This window comes from Phocoena sinus, chromosome 19, assembly GCF_008692025.1.
Source record: "Phocoena sinus isolate mPhoSin1 chromosome 19, mPhoSin1.pri, whole genome shotgun sequence".
In the NCBI taxonomy this organism is placed as follows: Eukaryota; Metazoa; Chordata; class Mammalia; order Artiodactyla; family Phocoenidae; genus Phocoena; species Phocoena sinus.
Genome location: NC_045781.1, coordinates 40,328,480 through 40,343,914, shown reverse-complemented (window position 1 = coordinate 40,343,914; position 15,435 = coordinate 40,328,480). Strand labels below are relative to the sequence as shown.

At 48.4% G+C, this 15,435-nt stretch overlaps 1 protein-coding gene and 1 long non-coding RNA gene across 2 annotated transcripts in view; one reads left to right on the top strand and one right to left on the bottom strand.

The window, feature by feature from the left end:
• Nucleotides 1-14,868, top strand: part of AGRP (agouti related neuropeptide) — a 40,617-nt gene extending 25,749 nt beyond the window's left edge. Inside the window, exons 2-4 of the mRNA XM_032612623.1 lie at nt 14,104-14,236; nt 14,395-14,486; nt 14,686-14,868. Of these exons, the coding sequence (XP_032468514.1) occupies nt 14,104-14,236; nt 14,395-14,486; nt 14,686-14,868 (408 nt within the window). The remainder of the gene's footprint in view (nt 1-14,103; nt 14,237-14,394; nt 14,487-14,685) is intronic.
• Nucleotides 40-15,427, bottom strand: LOC116743740. Its single transcript, XR_004346874.1, has 4 exons — nt 15,065-15,427; nt 2,756-2,899; nt 1,679-1,758; nt 40-656 (listed from the first exon to the last, which is right to left on the bottom strand). It is a non-coding gene; the product is annotated as an uncharacterized LOC116743740 (long non-coding RNA).
• Nucleotides 15,428-15,435: the final 8 nt, after the last annotated feature.

The following is a 15,435-nucleotide window of genomic DNA, read 5'->3' as shown; positions in this document are numbered from 1 at the left end:
ATCATGGTTGGTTGCGAGGGGTTTCGGTGGAATGTCACACTTCTCAGTTTGACTCAGCTCCACCACTTACAAACTTTGTGACCTCAGACAAGACTGTTATGATACCCAGACCCTCTGCAGTTTAAGCTCTCTCTGGACCACCTGAACACAGCCCAACTGCTATCTTAGCAACAGAACACCCTGAGCACATGCTTTCAAGGCTGTGCTGAGGAAGAATGAGATCTCACAACCAAAATCATTCTTTTCTGGGCTGGCAATTTGCCCAGAGTCAACACCTGCCCAAGCCAAAAGCCAAACCTGGCTTACAAGGGCAGATTTTTGGCCCTGACCTTAGCAGAAGGTGCTGTCCCTTGTGATACTCTACCTCCAAGGCCACAGACGAGGCAAGGCCTCTGGAGGTCAGGACATTTGTCACTCACAGGCTGATATTAGGGATGCTCAGGGTCTGTAAGGGCTCAGCTGGGGTCAAGGGAAGACCAACAGGCCCTGCCCAGATCAGAGGAACTCACCGTGAGTTCTCTAGCCACAGACTCCAGCAGTAGATGCCAGCAGGATTTTCAGAACCAGGACCAGTGAATTCTAGGATAAAGATCTCTCCTGTAGGATGCAAGCGAGGAAGCAGGAGGCTTCTGAGGCTGCTGGAAGCCAGTTTGTGTCTACAAAGGGAAACAAGCCTTAGAATGAAGCATTTACCACAAGAGATGTACACAAGAGATGAAAAGAAACTGAAGATATCAGTTGGGAATGTGGTTAGTCTCAAGTAAGAGTAAAACCTAACAGTAGCTTAAACAAATATTTGTTTCATGTTTGTCTCATGCAATAAGATATCAGGAGGTGGGCAGACCAGGGTTGGTGCAACTGCTTTACAATGTTGCGGAGGCATGCTCTGCTTCTCTTGTCCACCATCTTTAGCAAGCTAGTCCATTCTCAAGGTTGTTGCCTCATTGCCTTACGGTCACAAGTTGGCGCTACAGCTCTAAGCATTATACTTACATTCTCAGCAGGAAGTTGAAGGGAAAAGAAGCAGAAAAGGGAGACATCTTTGCCAGAGAAGCAACTTTCCCAGAAGCCCTCAACATAAGTCTTGTGGGTCACAATGTATCCCAGGGACACCATGAACTCTTAGGGAATCTGAGAAAGTTAGTCTGTTTAACTAGGCACTTCCCCAAACAAAAATGGCCTTTTTTTTTTTTTTTTAATCTTTTTTTTTTTTGTGGTACGTGGGCCTCTCACTGTTGTGGCCTCTCCCATTGCGGAGCACAGGCTCCGGACACGCAGGCTCAGCGGCCATGGCTCACGGGCCCAGCCGCTCCACGGCATGTGGAATCTTCCCGGACCGGGGCACGAACCCGTGTCCCCTACATCAGCAGGCGGACTCTCAAACACTGTGCCACCAGGGAAGCCCTGGCCTTCTTTTTTGGAGGAGGGGGGAATAGGTATTAGGAAGGCAACTGGCTGTATCTGCCACATCAACTCCTTATAAAATCAAAAGGCATTGTATCAAACTTCATCTGAAACCAGCCCTACTTCTGGACTGTTCAATTAAATGAGCCAATAAACTATGTTTATAATTTAAGACAGTTTGAATCGAGCTTTCTGTTCATTACAACTGCTGTCATCTCATTGATACCATTTTTTTCTTTTTACTATTTTTATTTTGCATTATAAAAAAACTCACCAACAACCAGTAACAAACTGCTTTTCTTTACATTCATATGGATTTTAGGAAATTATTTTCTTTGCCCCTGGAGAAATAACCTACAGACAAAAAAATAAGTAGTATCACATTGTGAAATCTGCAAATCCCAGAAGTCAACAGCTTGAAGACACCCCCAAGGACAGGGAAGAAAACAAGTGTCACAAGAGACAAGACAAACACATATCCTGATAGCAAGCTGGGGAAACGACCATTTTCAATGCCATTGACCCAGACAATAGGTACCCTTCTTCTCCTGGCACCTACTGCCACCATCTCCAAGGGGTGATTTTTGGTCTGTGGTCTGAAGAACTCTTCAAACAACATGAGTTGCTTTGAGGAGAGGTGCAATGAGAGAGGTTCAAGTACGAATAAGGATCATGCCAAAGTCCAAAGTCAGGGAAGAACCCACAGTGAAAAGGAAACCCGTGTGACCACCACCCAGATATAAAACATTCAAGATATAAAACATTTCCAGGGACTTCCCTGGCAGTGCAGTTGGTTAAGACTTCGCCTTCCAATGCAGGGGGTGTGGGTTCAATCCCTGGTCGGGGAGCTAAGATCCCACATGCCTCATGGCCAAAAAACAAAAACATAAAAAAAAACCCAGAAGCAATATTGTAACAAATTCAATAAAGACTTTAAAAATGGTCCACATCAGGGCTTCCTTGGTGGCGCAGTGGTTGAGAGTCCGCCTGCCGATGCAGGGGACACGGGTTCGTGCCCAGGTCCGGGAAGATCCCACATGCTGCGGAGTGGATGGGCCCGTGAGCCATGGCCGCTGAGCCTGCGCGTCCGGAGCCTGTGCTCTGCAACGGGAGAGGCCACAACAGTGAGAGGCCCGCGTGCCACAAAAAAAAAGAAAAGAAAAAAAAAAAGGTCCACATCAAAAAAAAAAATCTTTAAAAATAAAATAAAAAACATTTCCAGCACTGCAGAAGTCTTCCCAATTCCCCTTACTCAGTCAATAATGCCCCCAGAGTTAACCACTATTCAGAGCTCCATCATGATTTATTACAGTTTTGTCTGGTTTTGAACGTCATGTAAATGGAATCATACCATATTCACTCTTCTGTGGCTTGCACCTTTCGTTCAACTTTATGTCTGTGAGATTCGTCCGTGTTGTTGTGTATAGCAGTTCATTCACTTTTTATAGCTGTGCAGTTTCCAGCTGTATGAATACACCATTATTTATCCATTTTCCTGTTGATGGATATTTGGATTATTTCTAGTTTTTAGCTGTCATGAATAAAGTTTCTAAGAACATTCTATACACATACCTTTTACTAGGCATTGCACCCACTTCTCTTGGGTTTGTACCAAAGAGTAAACTTGCTAGGTGGAAGGTCAGGCGTAGTAGTTATAGTAAACACCACAGTTTTATTTTTTCATGTTCTCTGCCCTTAGTAAACACATTTTAATGCAGCATTAAGTGAAGATAATCTTAACAAGAAGAGATTACTGATATTTGTAGCTTTCACAATTTTTTCTAAAGAGTGCAGGCAGAAAAATAATTTGTATCAGGTGAGATCTTATAAATATTAAATCCTAACAAATGCCATTAAATATGAAACAAAATATTGACTCTATTTCATAATATAGTTTATGGTTAACATAAATTTAATACAGAATTTTCAACTACCAATTTAGCTTAATTAAAAGGTATAATTTCCTCAATCCTGATTAAATAAAAGCAAAAGCATGTACAGCATCCTCTCCCAATGAGATTTTTTTTTTTTTTTTTTTTTTTTGCGGTACGTGGGCCTCTCACTGTTGTGGCCTCTCCTGTTGCGGAGCACAGGCTCCGGATGCGCAGGCTCAGTGGCCATGGCTCACGGGCGCAGCCGCTCCGCGGCATGTGGGATATTCCCGGACCGGGGCACGAAACCGTGTCCCCTACATCGGCAGGCGGACTCTCAACCACTGCGCCACCAGGGAAGCTCCCTCTGAGATTTTTTAACGGAATGCTTGAGAAAGTTTGGTGTTGGAATTATAATTACCCAACAGTGATTCTGCTGATTCCTTTTGAATTAAGGTATTAAGATCACTACTAACCAAAATACATTAATTGAAAGGTTGGAGATACAGTGAATTCTAATGGTATCCTGTAAACGTATACATGTATTGATAGATAATACTATACAATACAAACCAGCAACACTGGCTAGGGGAATTAGTATCCATGCATGCCCTACTAAGCCTTCCCAGTAGCTAGCTCCATGCTCAGAAAACTCAACTTGCAACCTATAATAACATATTTATCAAGAGTTTAGTACTTGTCACAGGCAGTTTATATTCCCACAGGTCAGGAGTGGCTTATAGGAGATTTTTAAAAATTAAAGTATAGTTGATTTACAATGTTGTATTAGTTTCAGGTACACAACATGGTGATTCAATACTTTTACAGAATATACTCCATTTAAAGTTATTATAGGGACTTCTCTAGTGGCCCAGTAGGAAGGACTCCATGCTCCCAATGCAGGGGGCCCGGGTTCGATCCCTGGCTGGGGAACTATATCCCACATGCCGCAGCTAAGAGTCCACATGCCGCAACTAAGATGTGACACAGCCAAAAAATAAATATTAAAAAAAATAAAGTTATTGTAAAATATTGGCTATATTCCCTGTGCTGTACCACAGTTTGTTTTTTTAAATAAAAATTTATTTAGTTTTGGCTGCGTTGGGTCTTCATTGCTGCACATGGGCTTTCTGTAGTTGCGGTGAACGAGGGCTACTCTTCGTCGTGGCAGACAGGCTTCTCATTGTGGGCTTCTCTTGTTGCAGAGCATGGGCTCTAGGCACGCGGACTTCAGTAGTTGTGGCACATGGGCTCAGTAGTTGTGGCTTGCAGGCTCTAGAGCACAGGCTCAGTAGTTGTGGCACACGGGCTTAGCTGCTCCACAGCATGTGGGATCTTCCCAGACTAGGGCTTGAACCTGTGTCCCCTGCATTGGCAGGCAGATTCTTAGCCACTGCGCCACCAGGGAAGTCCCCACAGTTTTCTTTTTACCTCTTACCGGTTCTAGTTACTTCATATCCTCGCCAACACTTGGTATTGTCAATCTTTTAGTCAATCTAGTCAGTGTATAGTAGTTCTAGTTACTTCATATCCTCGCCAACACTTGGTACTGTCAACCTTTTAGTCATTCTAGTCAGCGTATAGTAGTATCTCATTGTGGTTTTAACTCCCATTTCTCTATGAATTAAATTTCTCTAGTGACATTGAGCACCTTTCCACATGCTTATTGGCCATTGGGAAACCCTTTTTTGTGACGGGTCTGTTCAAGTCCTTTTTCCTTAATGACTATGTAATTCTGCATGAGTCATTTTTTGAGTCTATGCATTGTAATGTTCTTTTCCCAGTTTGTGGCTTATCTTTTCACTTTCTTAATTATATTTAATTAATGACCAGAAGTTCTTAGTTGTTTGTTTGTTTTGGGTGTTTTTGGCCCTGCAGCTTGTAGGATCTTAGTTCTCCCACCAAGGGATGGAACCTGGGGCCCCAGCAGTGAGAGCACTGAGTCCTAACCACTGGACCGCCAGGGAATTCCCAGAAGTTCTTGGTTTTGTTCTTTTTTTTTTAATTTTTATTTATTTATTTATTTGGCTGCATTGGGTCTTTGTTGCTGCAGGCTTTCTCTAGTCGCGGCGAGCAGGGGCTACTCTTCATCGTGGTGTGCGGGCTTCTCACTGCGGTAGCTTTTCTTGTTGCAGAGCATGGGCTCTAGGCCTGCAGGCTCAGTAGTTGCGGCGCACAGGCTCTGGGTAGCATGGGCTTCAGTAGTTGTAGCGCACGGGCTTAGCTGCTCCGCGGCATGTGGGATCTTCCCAGACCAGGGCTTGAACCCGTGTTCCCTGCATTGGCAGGTGGATTCTTAACCACTGCGCCACCAGGGAAGTCCAAGTTCTTAGTTTTAATGAAGTCAAATTTATCAGTCTTTGATGGTTAGCACTTTGTCTTATTTAAGAAATCTTTACCTACTCCAAGGTTATGAAGATATTGGTTTTTTTTCCTAGAATCTTTATTTGTTTTGCCTTCACAATTATGTTGATGATCCATCTCAAATTAATTTTTGTGAAGGCTGCAAAGTACAGGTAAAACAGTCACTTGCTCCTACCCTGTTTATTGAAAATGTTTTCACCCCACTTGAAGAATCTTATGTAGTTAATTTTCAACCATTTTTCTTTTCTAATATATCCACTTAAATATGCACTGCTTTAGCTGCATCCCATTAAGTTTTGATGTATTTCATTATCATTCAGTTTGAAACATTTCTAGTTTCCTTTGTGATTTCTCCTTTGATTCATGGGCTACTTAGAAATGTGGCCACAAGCATAAGGACACTCAGCACGGCTCTACCAGCCAACTGAGCCCACTGGAGCAGCTGCTTAATTTTGTCTTTGTACCCCTGGGAGCTCTGTGGGTGGGTGAAAGATTCCCACAGGCAGGAGGTGTGTGTGGGGAGACACGTTAGGGCTGAGCCCTGTCCCTGAGGCGCACGCACGCGTGCCCACACACACACACACACACACACCAACCATGCCTCTTCTCCAGCTCTAAAACATACCCTGGGCCATGTGAGGAAGGAGGGAAAGCAGGCCAACCCCTTTTTAGCTGAGTAATCAAAGCTAAGTCACTTAAAGCTTTCTGAGAGCTTTGTGGAGATAGTTTGTGCAGGGCCTACAGGGACAAAAGTGGGGTTGCTGGCAGGGGCCACCCTATGAGCTCTTTCTCCCATATGGGCAAAGGCTTGGTTCCCGGGTGAGAACTGCGCCCAGGGGGACTGGTTTAAGCTGGAAGGTTATCCTTTCCATCCAACACCCCCAGATGACGGCTCCCCCACAGGACTCATTCCCCTCCCAGCTCCCATACCTCCACCTCCTAGACCTTCTTTGTCTGGAGGCATAGGAGATGAGGAGGGGTAAAAACAGCAAGGAGTGAGTCCAGAGAACTCTGGAAGCAGCTGCAGCTCTCTCTCCTTTCTTGAGCTGACCTTCAGCTCACCTTGAACCTGTCAAGCCAGGTACCGTCTTATCTCACCTCTGTGCCGATTACCCTAGGCTGTATCTTTTTATTTATTTATTTGGCTGCATTGGGTCTTCGTTGCTGCACACGGGCTTTCTCTAGTTGCGGCAAGTGGGGGCTACTCTTCTTTGTGGTGCGCGGGCTTCTCATTGCGGTGGCTTCTCTTGTTGCTGAGCACGGGCTCTAGGCGCGCGGGCTTCAGTAGTTGTGGCTCGTGGGCTCTAGAGCGCAGGCTCAGTAGTTGTGCTGCATGGGTTTAGTTGTTCCGCGGCATGTGGAATCCTTCCGGACCAGGGCTCAAACCCGTGTCCCCTGCATTGGCAGGCAGATTCTTAACCACTGCGCCACCAGGGGAGTCCTAGGCTGTACCTTTTTGCCTATGTCCAGAGTTCCTGTAGCGTCTCTTCTTACTTGCACAGAACATGAGTGGCAGGGATGAGCTGGTTGAGAACTCCTGGGTCTTTAGCAGGAAGAGCAGTTTCTAGGTTGAGAGTCATTTCCAGACAGTCTAGTGGTTCTTGTTGTGCAAACACCTTTGTTCCTGGGGCTCCAGCTGAGCCACTGAACGTCCTCACGGAGTCAGGTTGCTCCATTCTATGGGGATGGATTAGTAACAATTTAGGGGACATCCCAAGTGCCTCTCCCTAGCCCAACAGTGCCATGCCTCTGTGGAGGGTTGCTGGGGACTCAATTTCACTCCCCAGAAATTCTGTTATACCCAAGAGTCCTCTTATCACTTGGAATGGAACAAGCTCTGCACCATTTTGGTGGGTTTCCTGTGAGTGTGGGTGCTGATGTCCTGCTTTGGACATATTAAGGGCATGGATACCCTGTGGCAGAAGGTAGGGTCCTGCAACGCCTCCAGAAACTGAAGATTTCACCCAGAAAAGTAGGACCTGGCAGGCAGGAGGAGAGACTAGTTACCTCTCTGGATGTCTGAAGATTTGGACACTAGGGGTTGTAGATGTCTTTAGAATGGGTTGAAGTTGGCGTTTAGGATGGCCTTTGCTGCCTTGGAGGGGCCCATGAATCCAAACTGCAAGTCACATCCTATGAGTCAGATTGGCTGGGCCTATTTGTTTTCCCTGTCCCTTTTGTGAAATTTCATCTGAGCACTCCAGCCACAGCCCAGGTGTTCTGGGGACCCCAATAAAGGGCCCATTACCAGCACTGAAGGGGAGGCCTGTGGGGGGAGAGGAAGAGGGAGTTAGAGCAAGGCCCGAGGGGGAAGGAGTGTCTCTGGGCCTGAGCCCCCTTACAGTCAGGGGAAGGGCTGTTCCATCCACCAGCTGGCCCTGCTCCATGCTCTGCTCTCCCTGGCTTGACCCCAGCCTACCCTTTCATTGGCCACAGGCAAGCCCATGAAGCCTGGCTGACCCCAGAAATCAGGAGCTTCAGGTCGCCACGGCCTCTGACCAAACCTTGAAGTATAGACCCCTCGGCATAGTGCTCGTCATGCAGCATGTGCTCAAATAGTTCTCAGATGAATGGGAGAATGGCAAGCACTGGCATTCATGCAACAAACATGACTCTCCCACCTAGGGGGTCCTGATCACAGTGGGACCCCCTCCAGCTGAGGGCTTAAGAGACACCAGCCTGGAAGACCTAAATAGACTTTTCTCCCAAGAAGACATACAGGTGGCCAATATGCACATGAAAAGATGCTCAGCATTGCTAATTATTAGAGAAATGCAAATCAAAACTACAGTGAGGTACCACCTCACACTGGTCAGAATGGCCATCATTAAAAAGTCTGCAGGGACTTTCCTGGTGGTGCAGTGGTTAAGAATCCTCCTGCCAATGCAGGGGACACAGGTTCAAGCCCTGGTTGGGGAAGATCCCACATGCCGTGGAGCAACTAAACCCGTGTGCCACAACTACTGAGCCTGTGCTCTAGAGCCCGCGAGCCACAACTACTGAGCCCACGTGCCACAACTACTGAAGCCCGCGCACCACAACGAAGAGTAGCCCCCGCTCGCTGCAACTAGAGAAAGCCCGCGCACAGCAACGAAGACCCAACACAGCCAAAAATAAATAAATAAAATAAATAAATTAATTTTTTAAAAAAAGTCTGCAAATAACAAATGCTGGAGAGGGTGTGGAGAAAAGGGAACCCTCCTATGCTGTTGGTAGGAAAGTAAATTGGTGCAGCCACTATGGAGAACAGTATGGAGGTTCCTCAAAAAACTAAAAATAGAGTTGCCATGTGATCCGGGAATCCCACTACTGGGCATATATCTGGACAAAACTATAATTCGAAAAGATACAAGCACCCCTATGTTCATAGCAGCACTATTCACAATAATCAAGACATGGAAACAACCTAAATGTCCATTGACAGATGAATGGTTAAAGATGTGGGGTGTGTATATATATATATATATATATATATACACACACACACACAATGGAATATTACTCAGCCATGAAAAGAATGAAATAATGCCATTTGCAGCTACATGGATGGACCTAGAGAATATCATACTAAGCAAAGTAAGTCAGAAAGAGAAAGACAAATACCATATGATATCGCTTATATGTGGAATCTAAAATATGACACAAATGAACTTATCTATGAAACAAAAACAGACTCCCAGACATAGAGAACAGACTTGTAGTTGCCAAGGGGGGGAGGGGGGAGGGCTGATTGGGAGGTTGGGACTAGCAGATGCAAACTATTATACATAGAATGGATAAACAACAAGGTCCTATTATATAGCACAGGGAACTATATTCAATATCCTGTAATGAACCATAATGGAAAATAATATGAAAAAGAACATATATATGTATAACTGAATCACTTTGCTGTACACCAGAAGCTAACACAACATTCTGAGTCAACTATATTCAATCAAAAAAAATATAGATATGGGAACATATGTATATGTATAACTGATTCACTTTGTTATAAAGCAGAAACTAACACACCATTGTAAAGCAATTATACTCTAATAAAGATGTTAAAAAATATATATATATATATACACATATATATATGTATATATACACCAGCCTGGGATAACCCCCTTCCATCCTGCTCCCCTCCCTGGATTAATGAGGGGGCCGCACATCTCCAAGCAACCTCTGGCTTTTGGAAGTCCTACAGATGAACCATGGCGCCAGGGACAGCGTGCTGGGTGAGGATCCACCTATCAGAATGAAGCTAGGGCTTCCCTCGTGGCGCAGTGGTTAAGAATCCACCTGCCAATGCAGGAGACACAGGTTCGAGCCCTGGTCCGGGAAGATCCCACATGCCGCGGAGCAGCTAAGCCCGTGCGCCACAACTACTGAGCCTGCGCTCTAGAGCCCTCAAGCCACAGCTACTGAGCCCGCGTGCCACAACTACTGAAGCCCATGCGCCTAGAGTCCATGCTCTGCAACGAGAAGCCACTGCATCGAGAAGCCTGAGCACCGCAACGAAGAGCAGCCCCTGCTCACTGCAACTAGAGAAAAGCCCGCGCGCGGCAACGAAGACCCAATGCTGCCAAAAATAAATTAATAAATAAATAAATTTAAATAAAAATATGTTTTTTAAAAAAAGGATGAAGCTGGATTAGGAGAGCCAGTGGGTGCTCTGCTGCCCCCTGTGGGACAAAGCAGGAACAGCACCCTTGGGTGAGAACTACCTTGCTGGAGGAAAAAGAGGAGGAGGGGTAGGGATCAAGCATCCCTCCTTGTCCCCACACTTGATCTTTGGCACAGAGCATCCACACTCTCCCCCTTCTCCTCCTTGAAGTCAGGGTCCCTATGCTTGGGCTCCAACCTCAGCCTTACGAAGTAGGCTTTGCATCCTCCCAGGTCTGCCAAATCCTCCACCCAGAACATGCCGCACATTTCTGAAGGTCTTTCTGCCAAAAAGCATTGTCCTGGGAACATCAGGCCAGTTCCAGACCCAAAAAATCACTCACGCAGTGTTTGTACTTAGCAAATGGAAAGGGGTCCTGAGAAGCCTTTTATAGACTACTAGGTGTAGGCAACTGTGTTCATCAGGAAGAAAGATAGGGACTTCTCTAGTGGCGCAGTGGTTAAGAATCTGCCTGCCAATGCAGGGAACACGGGTTCAACCCCGAGTCCAGGAAGATCCCACATGCCGTGGAGCAACTAAACCCGTGGGCCACAATTACTGAGCCTGCGCGCCACAACTTCTGAAGCCCGTGCACCTAGAGCCCATGCTCTGCAACAAGAGAAGCCACCGCAATGAGAAACCCGTGCACCGCAGTGAAGAGAAGCCCCCACTCACCTCAGCTAGAGAAAGCCCACAGGCAGCAACGAAGACCCAGCGCAGCCAAAAATAAATAAATTTCTTTTTTTAAAAAAGGGAAGGGCTTCCCTGGTGGCGCAGTGGTTGAGAGTCCGCCTGCCGATGCAGGGGACACTGGTTCGTGACCCGGTCTGGGAGGATCCCACATGCCGTGGAGCGGCTGGGCCTGTGAGCCATGTCTGCTGAGCCTGCGCATCCGGAGCCTGTGCTCCGCAATGGGAGAGGCCACAACAGTGAGAGGCCCGCGTACCGCAAAAAAAAAAAAAAAAAAGGAAGAAAGATAAACATAAGGATCAACAAATGCTAGGAAAATAGAAAATGATGGGAAGGCAGAAACTTAATTGTAACAAAATTTGGTAAATCAAGCCAAAGACTGATTATTGGCAAAGATTAATAAAATTTGATAAACCAATGGAAAATTAACTTTAAATACAGATTTACAATTCACAGGTAGACATATAGATAGAGATACAGAGTTACAACAAGAAACCCATAGGCTGTGTTTTGGGCCAATTCAGTGGTGATGGGAGGGCAGCTGGGTGGGGTGGGAAGGGGCATAAACAAATGTTTTATTATGGAAAATTTCAAACATATACAAAAGTAGCAGTATTAGGATAATGAAGCCCATGTACCCACCACCCAGCTTCAACAATTACCAGCTCATGAAAAATTCTGTTTCATCTATGTCACCTCCTGCTATCCCCTTTACTTCAGATTATTTTGAGGCAAATACCATATTTCATATAATTTTATCAGTAACTATATCATTTTTCTCTAAAAGAATCTTTTTTTTAAAAAAATCATGACTACAATACCATTATCACAACTAAAAAAGTTAACAGTTATTCCTTAATGTCATCAAATATCCAATGTTTATATTTCTTCGGTCTTTCCACTGTGTTTTTTTGGCCATGATGCGCAGGATGTGGGATCTTAGTTCCCCAACCAGGGATCGAACCCATGCCCCCTGCAGTGGAAGCGCAGAGCCTTCCCTGAACCACCAGGGAAGTCCCACTGTTCCACTTTGGTTGTTGGTTTTCTTGACTGTCTTCCCCACTGGATCCGATCAGGGACCTTGGCAGCCCCTGCTGTCCATGGATGGGGCCAATACACCTGTGTTCACACACCCAAGTGAAGACAGCCACTGATTTGTAGGTGAGCAAAGACACTAAGGGCCTAGCTGGCAGGAGCACCCCCGTTCCAAGATGAAGAGCTGTCCTTAGCATGAGCGCTGACCAGGCTCAGCCAGGTGCTCAGAGCCCCCGCCTCACCTCACCTGGGGCACCCTGCCAAAATACTCACACAGTCCCTGCTCCTTACCACCATCTCTTCAGCCAGAACCTCCAAGGATGGGGCCAGGGCATAAAGATTTGGGGAAAATGTCTTGGGTACATTTGATGTATTACCCTTCCTGAGCTCCATGTGGCCCAACCAAGATGGGGGCACACCTGGGTGCCTGATACCTTCACCCTGCACCACTATAAGAAACCCCTGGGGTGGGCCACTGAGCCCAGCTATGGCTTCTGGGAAACAAAGGTTAATGTCAGTTGCCAGGGAGGCCTTGACACCAGGTCTGCTTTGTGACAGTCACCAAAACAGCCAGCACCATTCCCGGGGGAGAAATGGGGACTGGCCCTTTGTTGGATTATCCATGGACCACCTCCCCAGAGGGGCTTTCCCTCACTCCCCTGCTCCTCCCCTGGGCCATAGTAGGTGACCCTCTGAGCTCCTAGGACTGTTACCCTGGGCCAACCACAAGCGAGTCCAATGCCAGCCTGATCCCAGAACAGACATCAATGCCCATCTGTGGAAGAAGAATGCCACAGGCTCACCCTCTGCAGAGCACCCCTCTCCACACAACTCTCTCCCCAAGACCAATTGCTGTGTTGACACCAGGCCAGAAGCTGCCAGATGATAACCTATGGTTTCCAACTGCTTTCTGGAAGGACTTCCTCAGGCCTCGCCCTGGTCAGAATAGCCCAAACAGCCTCTACATCCTCCTCCAGCTGTCTTGGGCCAGCTGTTTGTATATTGAGTCCTGGAAGCTGACTCAGCCTGCATCCCCATCCCCAAGTGGCAAGTGTGTAATAAAGTGCCCTTGGCGGGGCTGGTGAGGGAAGGCTGGGGCAGGTGGGGTCCTGTGTGTCCCACCATCTCTATGAAAGGGCAGTCCTCACATCTGCCCCGTGCTGATGAGGTCAGGCGTGGGCACAGGCCTGACAACGCAGGGCGGAAAGGAGCAGCCATTAGCACTAATGAGGCAGGCGGCCTGAAAAGCTTTTTACTTTGAAGCTCCTCATCCACCCAGGGAACAGTCCGTTCGGCCACCTTGGCTTCCAGGAACCCCAGGCAGAAAAGGGTGTGGGGGCAGGAGCAGGGCTGGGGTTTTGGAGAAGCCTGGAGGAAGAAGGGGGAGGAGAGGTAGGGCCAGAGATGGAGGCAGAGGGCCTGCTTTTGGCTAAGCGGGCTTCTCCCCTCCCCTCTCTCCCCTCAAAAACCCAGGGTCTAGGTCTCCACCCCAACCCCACCCCGCTCTGGTCACTGGCCCATCACCCCCTCCAATGCCCTTGACCCAAGTTCCTGGAAGCAAAGGGAACATGCCATGCGTAGGGTCTGAATGAGCATCTCCGGGGCCACAAATTAAATTAAGTGTTCAGGGCCGCCTTCCTTGTTATTGCTAATGGCTCCAGCCTACCCATCCCCATTCCCCAGGTCCCTGTCCTGGGGAATGAATGTGGGGGCCCTGGGCACCCTATCTTGTTCCCAAACTTTGATTGGTTCCTGGAGACCTCACTCCAAACTGGAGATGGGTACCCCTCTTATAGAGCCCAGGTTCCAGTGAGAGAGGCCTGAACTGTGCCCCCACTGTCTGGGGGGGGCGCCCTCATGCCCTGGCTGCAGGGAGAAGTCACGTGTGGGCCCTTCATTAGACCCTGCCATATAAACCGAGGGCATGGGGTGGCCAGGAACTCTTGGGGCAAGGATCCAGCAAGCAGAGGTAAGTCCTCAGGTTGGGCAGAGACTCCTACTCTCTAGGGGTCTTCTGTCTGGGATAGGGCACCTAGAGGGTGTTCTAGGGATGAAGAGGGACTAAGTGGGGTCTTCCTGCTGAGCCAGGCCATGCTGACCACAGTGCTGCTGAGTTGTGCCCTGCTGCTGGCAATGCCCACCGGGCAGGGGGCCCAGATGGGCTTGGCTCCCCTGGAGGGCATCAGAAGGCCTGACCAAGCCTTGTTCCCAGAGCTCCAAGGTCAGTGTGGGCAGGGGTGGGGATGGGTGGGGCCTGGACACTCTCTGGCCACGAACTATTCTGCCTGGTATGAGCCCTCTTTCCCCCTTCCCAATCCCAGGCCTGGGAGGTGGGTGTCTTGTGCATGGGGTTTTCTGTCCTCACATCATCTGTCCCAGGCCTGGGCCTGCAGCCCCCGCTGAAGAGGACAACGGCAGAACAGGTGGAAGAGGCTCTGCTGCAGGAGGCAGAGGCCAAGGCCTTGGCAGAGGTAACTGCTCAGGAAAAGGGCTGAGGCCACAATCTCTGGGTGGGGGGATCAGGCATCAACCTCCATCTCCACTTCGGTGACCCTCTCACTTGGGGTGACACTGCAGACCATCCCTCCCCATGCTCCACTGACGTCCCGCCTTGATTGGGTCAGGTCCCTGAAGCTGCCACTGAAGGCCCATGTTACCCAACCCCTGCAGGTGCTAGATCCGGAAGGACGCAAGCCGCGCTCCCCGCGTCGCTGCGTAAGGCTGCACGAGTCCTGTCTGGGACACCAGGTACCATGCTGCGACCCATGTGCCACGTGCTACTGCCGTTTCTTCAACGCCTTCTGCTACTGCCGCAAGCTGGGTACTGCCGCGAACCCCTGCAGCCGCACCTAGTTGGCCGACGTTGGGGTCGGGGCTGGGGCAGGGGAGCGACAATAAAGGATGGGACCAACCCCAGGGTTGTGGCGTTATTTCGAACGTGACCGTCGGAGGGGGGAGGTCATGGCAAGGGCAAAGGTGTCTCCAAGCCAAGACACCACACACACATCCCTACCCCAGGGCCTGCGCTATCCCATCATGAGTCACTTACATGCATGCTCTTAGAGTGCCAGGCGTCGTTGGGAGAAGCAGAGGAGGGCCGCGCTCCTACCCTTGAGAATCTTATATAATAAATGAGGGGAAGGGAGGGCGCAACGCAGCATAGGAGCTGTAGCTCCCAGCAGGCTAACAAAACATTAGGCTCCAGGGCCTGCTTGCGTTAACTCGACGCGTGACCCGCAGCGAAGCCTTCCCCTCACCGGACTTCAGTTCCTTTCAGGGGAAGGCTGACAACAGTCTGGAATATTTCCAAGCATAAGAAGCGCCGCCCACTCCCATCTTTACTCCTCTGGCCGCCACAGCACCACGTGCACCAGACTCGGGAAATCTAGAGTGAAGGCCCAATCGAATCCCCGCGGCCAC